This window comes from Nuphar pumila, chromosome 1 (genome assembly GCF_984573655.1).
Source record: "Nuphar pumila chromosome 1, dmNupPumi1.hap1.1, whole genome shotgun sequence".
Lineage (NCBI taxonomy): Eukaryota > Viridiplantae > Streptophyta > Magnoliopsida > Nymphaeales > Nymphaeaceae > Nuphar > Nuphar pumila.
In genome coordinates, this window is record NC_143249.1 from 56167857 (window position 1) to 56182694 (window position 14838).

General features: G+C 35.7%; 1 protein-coding gene across 1 annotated transcript in view; it reads left to right on the forward strand.

Annotated features, from left to right (window-relative positions):
* Positions 1–14838, forward strand: part of EMB2729 (Alpha amylase family protein) — a 226897-nt gene that overhangs the window by 11397 nt on the left and 200662 nt on the right. The window contains exon 7 of the mRNA XM_089998247.1: positions 9145–9220. Coding sequence (XP_089854373.1) covers positions 9145–9220 — 76 coding nt within the window. The remainder of the gene's footprint in view (positions 1–9144; positions 9221–14838) is intronic.

The window sequence follows — 14838 nt, forward strand, 5'->3', positions numbered from 1 at the left end:
AGGCACAGAGGACCGCACCTCAAGGCGAGGCATGACTTTTGCGCCTCAAGGCACGCTTTTTATAACACTGGTGAAAAAACCTCCCAAGGGCATATTACAGATTTAATATTCACAACTTATCACCCATTTAAGACATAGAATAAAATTTAAACCATGAACGAAAATTGAATTAAACTTAATTAAATAGTCTCAATGAAGTTTTACACTGCTCCCAAAACAAAAAGACAAAACATCCATATCTGTTAGAACCCGAGCAACCAGATCTATAACCTTTGAATCCTCTAGCCAGCCGATCCCATCATCACAGAGCCTTAGTGCTTGAAAAACATTTTTAGAAAACGGGTAAGAACCGAAGTTTTTGTACGAGACCCTCTATATTTCCAATAGTAATGAGATAACATAAAGTAAATCAATCCCAAGTTTGAATCACATGTAACATATCATCATAACAAACTTACCATCTAAGTAGTTCAAGCAAACACAACAATTTCATGCGAAATCAAACATTCAGGGATGCATGAAATTAATGATAAACATTTAAGGATGCATGAATCAATGCAACATGCATAAATAACTTTTTAATTTAATTTATTAGAATTGCTTTTGCATACATGTTCATATTTAATGAACATAAATTTAATTTTCACTTTCTTACAAACCTGCGGATACTCAAAACGGGCAAAGTTCAAGGTAGTTCTCAGTCGTAGCTTAATACACAATTTTATTTTAATTTTTGGGTTCTATGCTTGTTCTTCGACCGATATTAGGAATCCTCACCATCTATCGGAACATTAAGAATGCACACTTAATGCCGGAACATCAATGAAAATCATCATCCATTGATGCCCCTTTCTTAGTATAACAATAACTACAATTGAGTCAACAACACCATCTCCAGGCAAAGTGGTTATAAGTTCCTTACAACCATGCCTGGGAACACGAACCACACATCAGGTTCATGGGGACAACAAATACACACAATGTTTAGTATCCAAGGTTCCCACCATTTCAGAGAGACACTAAGAAAGAAAATTATTACATTGTTTGGTCTCTTTTGTCATCTTAATTAATTAAGAGTTTTTTACACAAGAACAATTATGCAAATCAATATTTAATAACAAATTTGAGCCCTTGCCCTATCAATTCAATAGTGTAATTAATTAAAAAGCAATATCAAAATAGTTTTGCAATGCATTTTACAATTTACTACTGCATCAACAAAACATGCATTTGGCCTCCAAAGGCCCATCTGTGGTTCACACATAATTACTACATAAATTAAAAAACATTGCATATCTTACAGTAACAACAATCATCTATAGATGAGAACAATTTAATGTTCACATATCACAAGACATGATATAAAAGCATATTCATGGCTAGTGAGCAAATGCAAACTTTACAAAGCACAATCAGATGTATCATTATTGATCTAGAATCCAAACTTTTTGAGACCGAACGATTTTGACACTCATTGGGTTCAGATTCAATAAAATATCCATGACCAATCAGATTTCATGATTAAAAAAAATCAGATTTTTAGGGATAACATAAGTAAAATTTTAGTTTTTTCAAAAACCCCTTTTAGATCTGATTTCTAATTCATTCAACAAAACAATACTCATATTCAAGAAAGCAAACCCCATACATAACACAAATCATCATGTACTCAACACCATAATTACTATAGTCATATTTCTAAAGGCATGACATACAAAAACACTGAAATCAGATTGCAACATAGTAATTCACATGATTGAATTTGTGCATGCCAAGACTAAAACAGGAAGTTAAACATGATATGCATAACTAAATTATTGACATTAAGTTAAGGAAATCAGAATACCAAAACTTCATCAGACACTAACCGAATGCATACAAGTTTATACCCTATTAAATACATAGATACTTGACTGTCGGATACACACACACACACATATATATATACCCTGGTTGAAGTATATATATATATATATATATATCTCAGTCAATATATACATATATGTGTGCTGAATAATATATGGACATATATATATATATATCCAGATCAACATACATACAGGCAGACTAGTATATATATATATTTCTGACTTGTTATGAACACACACACACACACACACACACACATATATATATATATATATATATATATATATATATATATATATATATATATATATATATATATATATATATATATATAGATGCATGCTGATCGACCCACCTTGCTGTGAAACAAGGATTGGAACAGATCTGCAACTCACAGAGGCATCCACTATGGGCATAACACTTTAAATTTTGAAACAACAGTAAAAGAAAAAGAAGAATTACAATCATATTCCAAGGGGAATATGCATAAAATACGAATATACAAAAATACCCTTTTTGGGTAAAAAGAAACAAAAAAGAAATAAGTAAATATATTCATATATATATATATATATTGAGATACATATACATATATACACAATACATATGTATATGTATTTCAATATATATATGAATATATATACGAGATTACATAATTTAACAGTCTTATGCTGCTCATAGAGACATAAATTCTTCACATGTGATTTTATGATTGTATTTTATGCAATTCATCATTGTTGCATCTGTTATGATTTTTTCTATTTTTTTCTGATTTTCACAATTTTTTTTGATAAATTTAGAATTTTTTTATTAAAAAATTATGATTTTTTATGATACGATACATATCTTATTTTGAGCCTGAATGATACGGGTAACAATACGATACTTACAACCTTGGTTTAAACTAGAGTTACTAGAAGCACCTAAGTAAAAGGGGAAGCGCGAAATGTCGCGCTTCCGAAGCGTGTGGGGAAGCGCCACTTTTAAATGGGAAGCGTGCTTCCCTTTAATGTGAAGCACACTTCCCATCACGCTTCCCCCGTGCTTCCTGTTAAAATATTATGTCTCTTTTAACTGTAAACTGAAATACCCATCAGGGGTATTTCAGTCCTTTTACTCAATAGGTGTCAGCCACCCTAATGAGCTAACATTTGTACTTTTTCTTTTTTTATTTACTTTTGCTTTTTACACTTTTTTTTCCTTTTTGACTGTTGTGAAAGGGACAACTCCATATAGCTGTTGGAGCTGCCCCAACAGTCACAAATGTGACCGTTGGGTACAACTCCAACAGTCATATTGAGCTGCACCTGTGGCTTCTTTTTGCATTATAAATAGGCCTTAGTGGCCCTTGTAAACACATTCTTCTTTGTGAGTGCATATGCAATATTGTAAAGCCCCTCTTGGGAACTTATGAATTGAAGTTCATTTTGTTTCATGCTGTTGTGCATGTGTATCCGTGCCTTCGTGCACTTGTGAGTGTTCTCCTTTGTGCCTTTGTGCACTCTTTGTATTTCTTGTATTGTGGTGTTACACACAATCTCTTTTTGTAGAGATTTTCACATGGTATCAGAGCAAGGTTGTTTGGAGAAAGAAATTGGTGTGATTCTTCTCAATATCAAGTGCCTCGAAAAACGTGCCTTCAACTTTTTGGTGATTGGAGTGGAGGTTCTTCTTCATTCAATATTTTAGAAGATTACTACAACAAGAAAGATTTAAAATCTTATTGTGGTACGTATTCTTTTCTTTCTTCTTTCCTGTCTAATGGGTGAGAAAGACTCCCATTTTTCTCTTGGTTTAAAGCTAAATGGCTCAAATTATCATGTGTGGGCCGGAAATATGGAAGCTCACATCAAAGGGAAAGGGCTTTGGAGTTACATTCAAGGCTCGATTCCGGAACCCGAGCCTAAAATTACTTTGGTTAAAGAAGGAGAAATCAAAATCCTTGAGGGAGATGAAAGAACTAATGCTCTTGAGGAATATAGTAGGAAACATGAGCAATGGGAAATGAAGAATTTTAAGATCTTGTCTTGGATTTTCTCTTTCGTTGAGACAAGGATTAATGCCAACATTATAAAGTTTAAAAATGCTTCTCAAGCGTGGGAGTATCTTGAGAAGATGTATACTTCTAGGGACTTGTCCCATAAGTATTATCTTCAAAAGAGAGCGTTAACTCTTGTTCAAGGTGATATGTCTATAAGACAGTATTTTGCGGAACTCTCTTCAATTTGGGATGACCTTGCCATGCTTGAACCCAAAGGGAGTGGAGAAGCCATAGAGCTTCGTCATAAGCAATTAGAAGAAGACTGATTCTTCAATTTTTTGAATGGGCTAAGGCCCGAGTTTGAGCAAATAAGATCTTCTCTGCTATCCTCTTTTACCTCTCCTTCTCTTGAAGATGTCTTAACTAAATTAAGTGGAGAGGAAACCCGTATGGGCATTAGCAAGCAAAATCCTAGTGTGCTTGCAATGTCCACAAATCAAGAAGAATGTGATGGTGTTAATGCCGTTTCTAGACCCGGTAACAATTTAAGAACATATAGACCTCCTCATTTTAAGAATCAAAATCAAGGAGGAAGAAGAGATTATAGCAAAATCTCGTGTCACTTTTGCAAAGAACCGGGTCATATCAAACCGGTTTGCCCAAAATGGAAGAAACTTCTAGCAATGGCAACTACATCTCAACCATCCAAAGAGGAATCTTCAAAAGAAGCTCTATCTCTCAATCAAATTGTGGAGGCTCTTCAACCTCTTCTAAAGGGAGCTATTTCCGGTGCCGCTGTATCCACCTCTTCTCCTTCAGGTAAAACTTCTTGGCTCTTAGATTCGGGTGCATCCTTTCATATGACCCCAAACATTTCATCTCTTTCCGAGTATTCTAAAAATGTGTCACATTCTTTTGTTTCGACCGCGGATGGTACTTCTCTAGAAATTAAGGGAATTGGAAATTTTAAAACCCAAAACTTCTTTATTCCAAAAATTAGACTTATACCAAAATTAAATTTAAACTTGTTTTCCGTTTCTCAACTCACGGACCTTGGATGTAACATTCAATTCTCATCTAATAAATGTTTAATACAGGATCACCGGTCCGAGAGATTGATTGGGGAAGGCTCTAGGAAAGGAGACTTGTACTATATGGACTTTCTTCAAATTCCTAAAAACACCTTTTGTAATGTGGCCCAACATAAAGACATAAATGTTTGGCACAAGAGACTTGGTCATCCCAACATTACCAAGTTATCCTATCTACATTTTGTTAAAGATCTTTGTAAAAATACTTTATCTTGTAATGATTGTATTCTTGGAAGAATGAGAAGTATACCTTTTGAACCAAGAACTATGTTTAGTACTAAACCTTTTGAAATTATTCACTCGGATGTTTGGGGACCGGCACCTGTTATATCCAAAGGTGGTTTTGCTTAGTATGTGATTTTTGTATATGATTTCTCACGATATTGTTGGATACATTTTCTCAAACATAAGCATGAAGTTTTTTCATGTTTTAAAAGATATCATATGATGATTAAAAATCAATTTAATAGTAATTTAAAGATATTTATGACTGATTCCGGAGGTGAATATCTCTCTAATGAGTTTAAGAAATATCTTGAGGATTGTGGCATTGTCCATCAAAGATTGTGTCCTAAGACCCCACAACAAAATGGTTTGGCCGAAAGAAAGCATAGGCATATCATTGAAACCACTAGAACCCTTCTCATTTCCCAAAATATTCCTAAAATTTTTTGGGCCGAAGCGGCTCTTGCTTCCGTCTATCTTATCAACCGACTTCCATCCAAAAATTTAGATAAAATTTCTCCCTTTGAGATTCTATATGAAAAAGAACCTGATTATAATAGGTTGAGAGTTTTTGGTTGTAAGTGCTTTGTTCTTACCGATAAAAATGATAAACTCTCACCAAAAGCCATTCCTTATGCTTTCCTTGGCTATTCGGAAACTCAAAAAGGATTTCGATGTTATGACTCTAAGAATGATAAATTATATGTTTCAAGGAATGTAACTTTTTTGGAAAATGATAGTGGTTTTGAAAAAAATGAATCTCATTTAGAAAATGCCGATTACTCCTTTCTTTTTTACCTTTTATCTAAGGATGATGATATCTCTAGTGACGATGAATCAACATATAATAGTGAAAATGAAATGGTTGTGATCAACAATAACTCTAACCCTTCTACCCCTCAAGAAGAAAATGTATCTAGCGAACCCATCACTTATTCGCATAGAGATAGAAGCACCTTTAGGAGTGCTATTGAACTATATAGTGAACCTAGTGAGACTATTTCCACTCATGATTCTCATCCTAGGAGAACTGAAAGAACTAGAAGGACTCCCTCTAGATTCGTATCTTTTGATTCTTTCTCTCCTAAATATCGAGCTTGTTTGAGTGCCATTCACTCTTATTTTGAACCAAAAATTTTTGGAGAAGCCAAACAATGTACTGAATGGAGAGAAGCCATGGAGAGTGAACTCAAAGCTCTTAAGAAAGCTAACACTTGGGAATTTCAATCTCTTCCCAATGGCAAGAAAACTATAGGATGCCGATGGGTGTTCAAGGTCAAGACTAAGAGTGATGGTTCTCTTGAAAGGTATAAGGCTCGTCTTGTAGCTAAAGGGTACAATCAAGAATATGAGATTGACTATGAAAAGACATTTGCTCCAGTAGCTCGTATGGTTACTGTCAGATGTCTTATCACCATTGCTTCAATTCGAAAATGGAATATTTACCAAATGGATGTCAAAAATGCCTTTTTAAATGGAGATCTTAATGAAGAAGTTTACATGGATGCTCCACCTGGTATGGAAATCCCTAAAAATAAAGTTCTTCGTCTTCGTAAAGCTCTTTATGGACTGAAACAAGCACCCAAGTTTTGGCACGATAGGTTTAACAATGTAATGACTGAAAATGGTTTCACTTCATGCTATACTGACACTGCATTGTTTGTTAAGAAATCTGATGCAGGGATTGTTATATTATTGTTATATTATTGTTATATGTTGATGATATGTTAATAACAGGTGATGATATCAAAGGAATCCAGAGCATTAAATCTATTTTGACTTCAAAATTTGAAATGTCAGACTTAGGATTTTTGACATATTTTTTGGGAATTGAGGTTGCCTATTCTCAGAGAGGCTATTTTTTGTCTCAAACTAAACTTACTTGTGAGATTCTTGATAGATCAGGAATCACAGATGACAAGGTCTGCCAAACTCCTGATATAGTAGGTTCGAAGATGGAGATTGATGATGGGATTCTGTTAAAAGATCCCACACCTTACCGGCAACTGGTTGGATCCCTAACGTATCTCAGCATTACCAGGCCTGATATTTCTCATGCAGTACATGTTGCTAGTCAATTTCAACATGCACCTGCTACAGTCCATATGAGCGCCATCCTTCGCATCATCAGATACATAAAGGGTACAGTAAACAAGGGAGTATTTCTATCTTCTACGTCTGAATTAAGTTTAATTGCTTATACTGACTCTGATTGGGGAGGTGACACAAATAACCGTCACTCCACCACTGGTTTCTGTATTTTTTTAGGTGAATCATTAATCTCTTGGAGAGCAAGAAGCAGCAAAAAGTATCGCTTTCATCCACCGAAGCTGAGTATAGAGCCATGACATCTACTACCATGGAGATTGTTTGGATTCGCAACTTGTTGGAAGATATGAATATTCAAGTTCAAGGGCCCACAAAATTATGTTATGATAATAAAAGTGCAATCTACATTGCCAAAAATCACACATTTCATGAGCGCACGAACCATATCGAGATGGACTGCCACTATGTTCGTGAAGAATATTTAAGAAAAACTATTGACCTTCCTTATGTTATATCAGAATATCAACTGACAGACTTCTTCACTAAGGCGCTGTGTTCTCCAAGATTTAACTTCCTTCTTGGCAAACTTTCGGTCGTGACACCCTAAGTTTGAGGGGGAGTGTTAAAATATTATCTCTTTTAACTGTAAACTGAAATACCCATCAGGGGTATTTCAGTCCTTTTACTCAATAGGTGTCAGCCACCCTAATGAGCTAACATTCGTACTTTTTCTTTTTTTATTTACTTTTGCTTTTTACACTTTTTTTTCCTTTTTGACTGTTGTGAAAGGGACAGCTCCATGTAGCTGTTGGAGCTGCCCCAACAGTCACAAATGTGACCGTTCGATACAACTCCAACAGTCATATTGAGCTGCACCTGTGGCTTCTTTTTGCATTATAAATAGGCCTTAGTGGCCCTTGTAAACACATTCTTTTTTGTGAGTGCATATGCAATATTGTAAAGCCCCTCTTGGGAACTTATGAATCGAAGTTCATTTTGTTTCATGCTGTTGTGCATGTGTATCCGTGCCTTCGTGCACTTGTGAGTGTTCTCCTTTGTGCCTTTGTGCACTCTTTGTATTTCTTGTATTGTGGTGTTACACACAATCTCTTTTTGTAGAGATTTTCACACTTTCCCCACGTTTACCCTCGCTTCCCCGATTTTTTTCAATTTTTTTGTATTTTTTATTTTTTATTTTTATTTTTTTCGCTTCCGCCTCGCTTCCTAGGTCACTTCCGAGACGATTTCCGAATCGCTCTTAAGTAGTCCCACGCTTCCCGCTTCCTAAAATTTTGAAAGTGCCTCGCTTCCCGCTCCCGCTTCCTCAACTGGCAACCATGGTTTAAACAACAAACAGATCAGTGTGTGTGACAGATATCAAGCATATCTTAGCAGTTTAAAGTAACCACAAACATATCTGATCTACATAATGAACTGGGTAGAAATAACATATCTTTTCATTCAACTACTTGAGATAATCTAGAATAATGCCTTCAAGTATTTATCCTCATTATTGTGAATGATTTTATGGAAGGTTGTCCTAGTATGGTGACAAGAGATCTGAGTAGCTGCAAGTAAAATCAACAGCATTTACTTTAAGAATCATAAACTTGATCAGTCTTTCACATTTAGGGCTTCCTTCCAGAACGCTATTCTCTGAATGGGTTAGGTGGGATTTGGTTACTAATGCTTGAATCTCTTTTCTATATTTGGTTACGAGGTATTTGGCTCTTTATTTAATTATTGAAGGTGCTTAGATTATGGTCTTAGTTCAAAAGTTTGACTTTTCAATTTGCTTTATATATTGCACAAGGTGTCGACAAAATTTTGTGATATATTTATCAATGGAAAATGAGGAGTTTTTTCTTCCAATTTTTTTAGGCTGCTTAATGCCATTACTGATTTCTTACTTTTGGTAATGGAATGTAGGTCACAAATTTTTTCGCTGTAAGCAGTAGATTTGGTACACCTGAAGACTTCAAACGCTTGGTAGATGAAGCTCATGGTTATTTTTTCTTGACCATCTTATTCCACAATTTCTGTGTTGTAGATATTAATATTGCCTTACTAAACCCTGCTTTTTAGTTCATTTTATTTTCTTCGTGCTTGAGTTGGAAATAAGTTATGTTTAGGTTTCTTATGGCATATCCGCATAAAAAGACATGTAAATTGCAGTCTACTAGCACATTTGTAGGAAAAAGCAGTCTCAAAGTGGACAAGGAAAGATGTCTAACATATCAGTACTTGTAGAAAAAGGAAGAGCGGAAAAGTTGTAAGTCTTCATAGTGTAAGGCTTTGCAGCATTATTTGAGATGAGCAAAAAGAATGTAACCAATTAAACAATCTGATTTTTTAAGCACTATATTGAGATGACTGAAAGCTAATCCTTGAAGAACCTGTGGTTTGGGATTTATAGACGATGAATGCATTATTATTGTGGCCAACCTGATGTCTGGTACAAACTAAGGCTTTTTCTTCTTTTGGGGAGGGGGGCAGGTGGTGTTTGTGGGTTGTGGGATTAACTCATCCATATAGTATAAGTCATCAACTTTGCGACCTATGGGGCTATCATCGAGAATACTGCAACTAGTAGAAGCACACTTGATTTTTTGCAGGTAAGAAATTAAAAAATAGATATTAGGTTGAAGCCTAGGCGATCTCAGCAACACAAAAAATTGGATGTAATATTTTCTCAGGTTTAGTGATGGAAAGATCCATTTTTGTGGCAAAACATCTAGTAAGGTCAATAGTTGAATCATCTGAGACTATTTGCAAACAGACACTAAAAGCAAGGACTAGGAACAAAAATGGCTCCAAGCTGATATACCTAAGAAATACATTGCATGCCATTTTCAGATTGACTATGAATTCATTGGCATTGGATTTGACTTTCGCATTATCTATATTCTCCACGTATTTAGCTTTCACGACACTCTTTGAGGCATCTGAGAGAGCAAGAGTGCATGCTTTTGCACGAAATCTTCTCTAGGTAATGCAGCAAGCCATTATCTAGTTTGTGCCAGTTTCTGATCTAGATGTGTGGTTTTATACCATGATAAGAATTGTTTTAATTGCAGCCCCTGAAGATATTATTGATCCTGTTTGTCTGGTCCCTTGGATGTTTTAACTTTAAGCTTCACCTTAGAAACACTCCCACTCCGGACAAACTGGCATTTGGGTGAAGAAGTCAAACTTCTATGAGGGAGCAGAGTGGGGTGGTACTGACTGCAGGTTTTTGTGAGTGTGGCCACGATCATGTGCCTACCACACTTGCCTTGCCCCTCCACGGAGCTACTTTCTCTTTCACTTGAACTGGCAAACAATCAAACCCTTGATCAATAAAAAACTCTCAACATATGATGCATAGGTATCATCGAGAATGACATTTTTCTTCATAAGGTGATCTTCCATTGAATGTCAATCCAACATGCTATCTCTTAAACACTGGGTGAAAATCTCATCCTTTGTGTAATGAAGCAGATAAAATCCAATAGACATGCAAGAACACACTTTCAATCAAGTAGAATACTTGATTGAATCACCAATCCACCCACACAAGGGTCTAAAGAATTGTTATTGCATATATTTACTCATGAAAATGAGTTGAGAAACTACAAGGCCTATTTATAATGCAAAGCCACGTTGGGCTGCCCCCAACGGTACTTTGGAGCTGCTCCCAATACTTCAATGGTTGAAAAAGTAAAAAGTAAAAAAACAGAAAAAGTAAAAAAGAAAAAAAAGAAAAATAGATTGTCAACCCCTAATGGGCTGACACCTATTACAGTGAAAATACCGAAATACCCTTGATGGGTATTTCAGTTTATAGTTAAGTACATATACATATATATGTATATATATATATATATCTTAATACCCCCCCCTCAAACTCATGGTACAACCACCGAGAGTTTGCTAAGTATGAAGTGAAATCTGGGTGATAGTAGTGCTTTGGTGAAGAAATCTGCGAGTTGGTATTCTGATGGAACATAAGGCAATGTAATAGTCTTTCGCAGTAATTCTTCATGAATGTAGTGGCAATCCATCTCAATGTGTTTCGTTCTCTCATGAAATGTATAATTGCTTGCAATGTATACAACGCTCTTGTTGTCACAACACAATTTTGAAGATTCTGCAGTATGAACCCCCAAGTCTTCGAGAAGTTGTCTCAACCAAACTAACTCTGACGTAGTCATCGCCATAGCACGATACTCGGCTTCAGTGGAGGAGAGTGACACCTTCTGCTGCTTTTTGCATCCCCATGAAATTAGAGAGTCACCTATAAATACACATAAACCAGTGATTGAGCGTCTATTATTGACATCCCCTCCCCAATCAGAATCAGAATATACAATGACTTCTAGTGAGGAAGAGGATGATAAAAACAAGCCAAAATTAATAGATTTTTTAATATATCTAACAATTTTCATTACAACACTCATATGCACTGTAGTAGGATCATGCTGAAATTGACTAATAGAATGAATAGCATAAGATATATCAGGGCGGGTAATAGAAAGATAAGATAAAGCCCCAATCATCTGCCTGTAGGACGTTGGATCTTGTAATCATCTTTTTTCATTTTGGCGTTTATGACTTCCGGAGTGTCGACCAATTTTTCATCCGAGAGTCCTGATCTTTCAATGGTCTCTGCTGCATATTTAGTCTGTGACAAAAAAATAACCACGATGTGAGTAAGCAACTTCTATTCCAAGAAAGTATTGTAAAACACCAGGATTTGTCATATCAAAGTTGGTTTTAAGTACATCTTTGATATGATTGACTCCCTGCTTATCATCTCCTGTGATTATCATATTATCTACATACAGTAGTAAAACCACCATTTTTGTATTAGAAGACTTAATAAACAATGCAGTATCAATAAAATTGTGAAAATCTCTACAAAAAGAGATTGTGTGTAACACCACAATACAAGAAATACAAAGAGTGCACAAAGGCATAAAGGAGAACACTCACAAGTGCACAAAGGCACGGATACACATGCACAACAGCATGAAACAAAATGAACTTCGATTCATAAGTTCCCAAGAGGGGCTTTACAATATTGCAAATGCACTCACAAAAAAGAATGTGTTTACAAGGGCCACTAAGGCCTATTTATAATGCAAAAAGAAGCCACAGGTGCATCTCAATATGACTGTTGGAGCTGTATCGAACGGTCACATTTGTGACTGTTGGGGCAGCTCCAACAGCTACATGGAGCTGTCCCTTTCACAACAGTCAAAAAGGAAAAAAAAGTGTAAAAAGCAAAAGTAAATAAAAAAAGAAAAAGTACAAATGTTAGCTCATTAGGGTGGCTGACACCTATTGAGTAAAAGGACTGAAATACCCCTGATGGGTATTTCAGTTTACAGTTAAAAGAGACATAATATTTTAACACTCCCCCTCAAACTTAGGGTGTCACGACCGAAAGTTTGCCAAGAAGGAACTTAAATCTTGGAGAACACAGCGCCTTAGTGAAGAAGTCTGTCAGTTGATATTCTGATATAACATAAGGAAGGTCAATAGTTTTTCTTAAATATTCTTCACGAACATAGTGGCAGTCCATTTCGATATGGTTCGTGCGCTCATGAAATGTGTGATTTTTGGCAATGTAGATTGCACTTTTATTATCATAACATAATTTTGTGGGCCCTTGAACTTGAATATTCATATCTTCCAACAAGTTGCGAATCCAAACAATCTCCATGGTAGTAGATGTCATGGCTCTATACTCAGCTTCGGTGGATGAAAGCGATACTTTTTGCTGCTTCTTGCTCTCCAAGAGATTAATGATTCACCTAAAAAAATACAGAAACCAGTGGTGGAGTGACGGTTATTTGTGTCACCTCCCCAATCAGAGTCAGTATAAGCAATTAAACTTAATTCAGACGTAGAAGATAGAAATACTCCCTTGTTTACTGTACCCTTTATGTATCTGATGATGCGAAGGATGGCGCTCATATGGACTGTAGCAGGTGCATGTTGAAATTGACTAGCAACATGTACTGCATGAGAAATATCAGGCCTGGTAATGCTGAGATACGTTAGGGATCCAACCAGTTGCCGGTAAGGTGTGGGATCTTTTAACAGAATCCCATCATCAATCTCCATCTTCGAACCTACTATATCAGGAGTTTGGCAGACCTTGTCATCTGTGATTCCTGATCTATCAAGAATCTCACAAGTAAGTTTAGTTTGAGACAAAAAATAGCCTCTCTGAGAATAGGCAACCTCAATTCCCAAAAAATATGTCAAAAATCCTAAGTCTGACATTTCAAATTTTGAAGTCAAAATAGATTTAATGCTCTTGATTCCTTTGATATCATCACCTGTTATTAACATATCATCAACATATAACAATAATATAACAATAATATAACAATCCCTGCATCAGATTTCTTAACAAACAATGCAGTGTCAGTATAGCATGAAGTGAAACCATTTTCAGTCATTACATTGTTAAACCTATCGTGCCAAAACTTGGGTGCTTGTTTCAGTCCATAAAGAGCTTTACGAAGACGAAGAACTTTATTTTTAGGGATTTCCATACCAGGTGGAGCATCCATGTAAACTTCTTCATTAAGATCTCCATTTAAAAAGGCATTTTTGACATCCATTTGGTAAATATTCCATTTTCGAATTGAAGCAATGGTGATAAGACATCTGACAGTAACCATACGAGCTACTGGAGCAAATGTCTCTTCATAGTCAATCTCATATTCTTGATTGTACCCTTTAGCTACAAGACGAGCCTTGTACCTTTCAAGAGAACCATCACTCTTAGTCTTGACCTTGAACACCCATCGGCATCCTATAATTTTCTTGCCATTGGGAAGAGATTGAAATTCCCAAGTGTTAGCTTTCTTAAGAGCTTTGAGTTCACTCTCCATGGCTTCTCTCCATTCAGTACATTGTTTGGCTTCTCCAAAAATTTTTGGTTCAAAATAAGAGTGAATGGCACTCAAACAAGCTCGATATTTAGGAGAGAAAGAATCAAAAGATACGAATCTAGAGGGAGTCCTTCTAGTTCTTTCAGTTCTCCTAGGATGAGAATCATGAGTGGAAATAGTCTCACTAGGTTCACTATATAGTTCAATAGCACTCCTAAAGGTGCTTCTATCTCTATGCGAATAAGTGATGGGTTCGCTAGATACATTTTCTTCTTGAGGGGTAGAAGGGTTAGAGTTATTGTTGATCACAACCATTTCATTTTCACTATTATATGTTGATTCATCGTCACTAGAGATATCATCATCCTTAGATAAAAGGTAAAAAAGAAAGGAGTAATCGACATTTTCTAAATGAGATTCATTTTTTTCAAAACCACTATCATTTTCCAAAAAAGTTACATTCCTTGAAACATATAATTTATCATTCTTAGAGTCATAACATCGAAATCCTTTTTGAGTTTCCGAATAGCCAAGGAAAGCATAAGGAATGGCTTTTGGTGAGAGTTTATCATTTTTATCGGTAAGAACAAAGCACTTACAACCAAAAACTCTCAACCTATTATAATCAGGTTCTTTTTCATATAGAATCTCAAAGGGAGAAATTTTATCTAAATTTTTGGATGGAAGTCGGTTGATAAGATAGACGGAAGCAAGAGCCGCTTCGGCCCAAAAA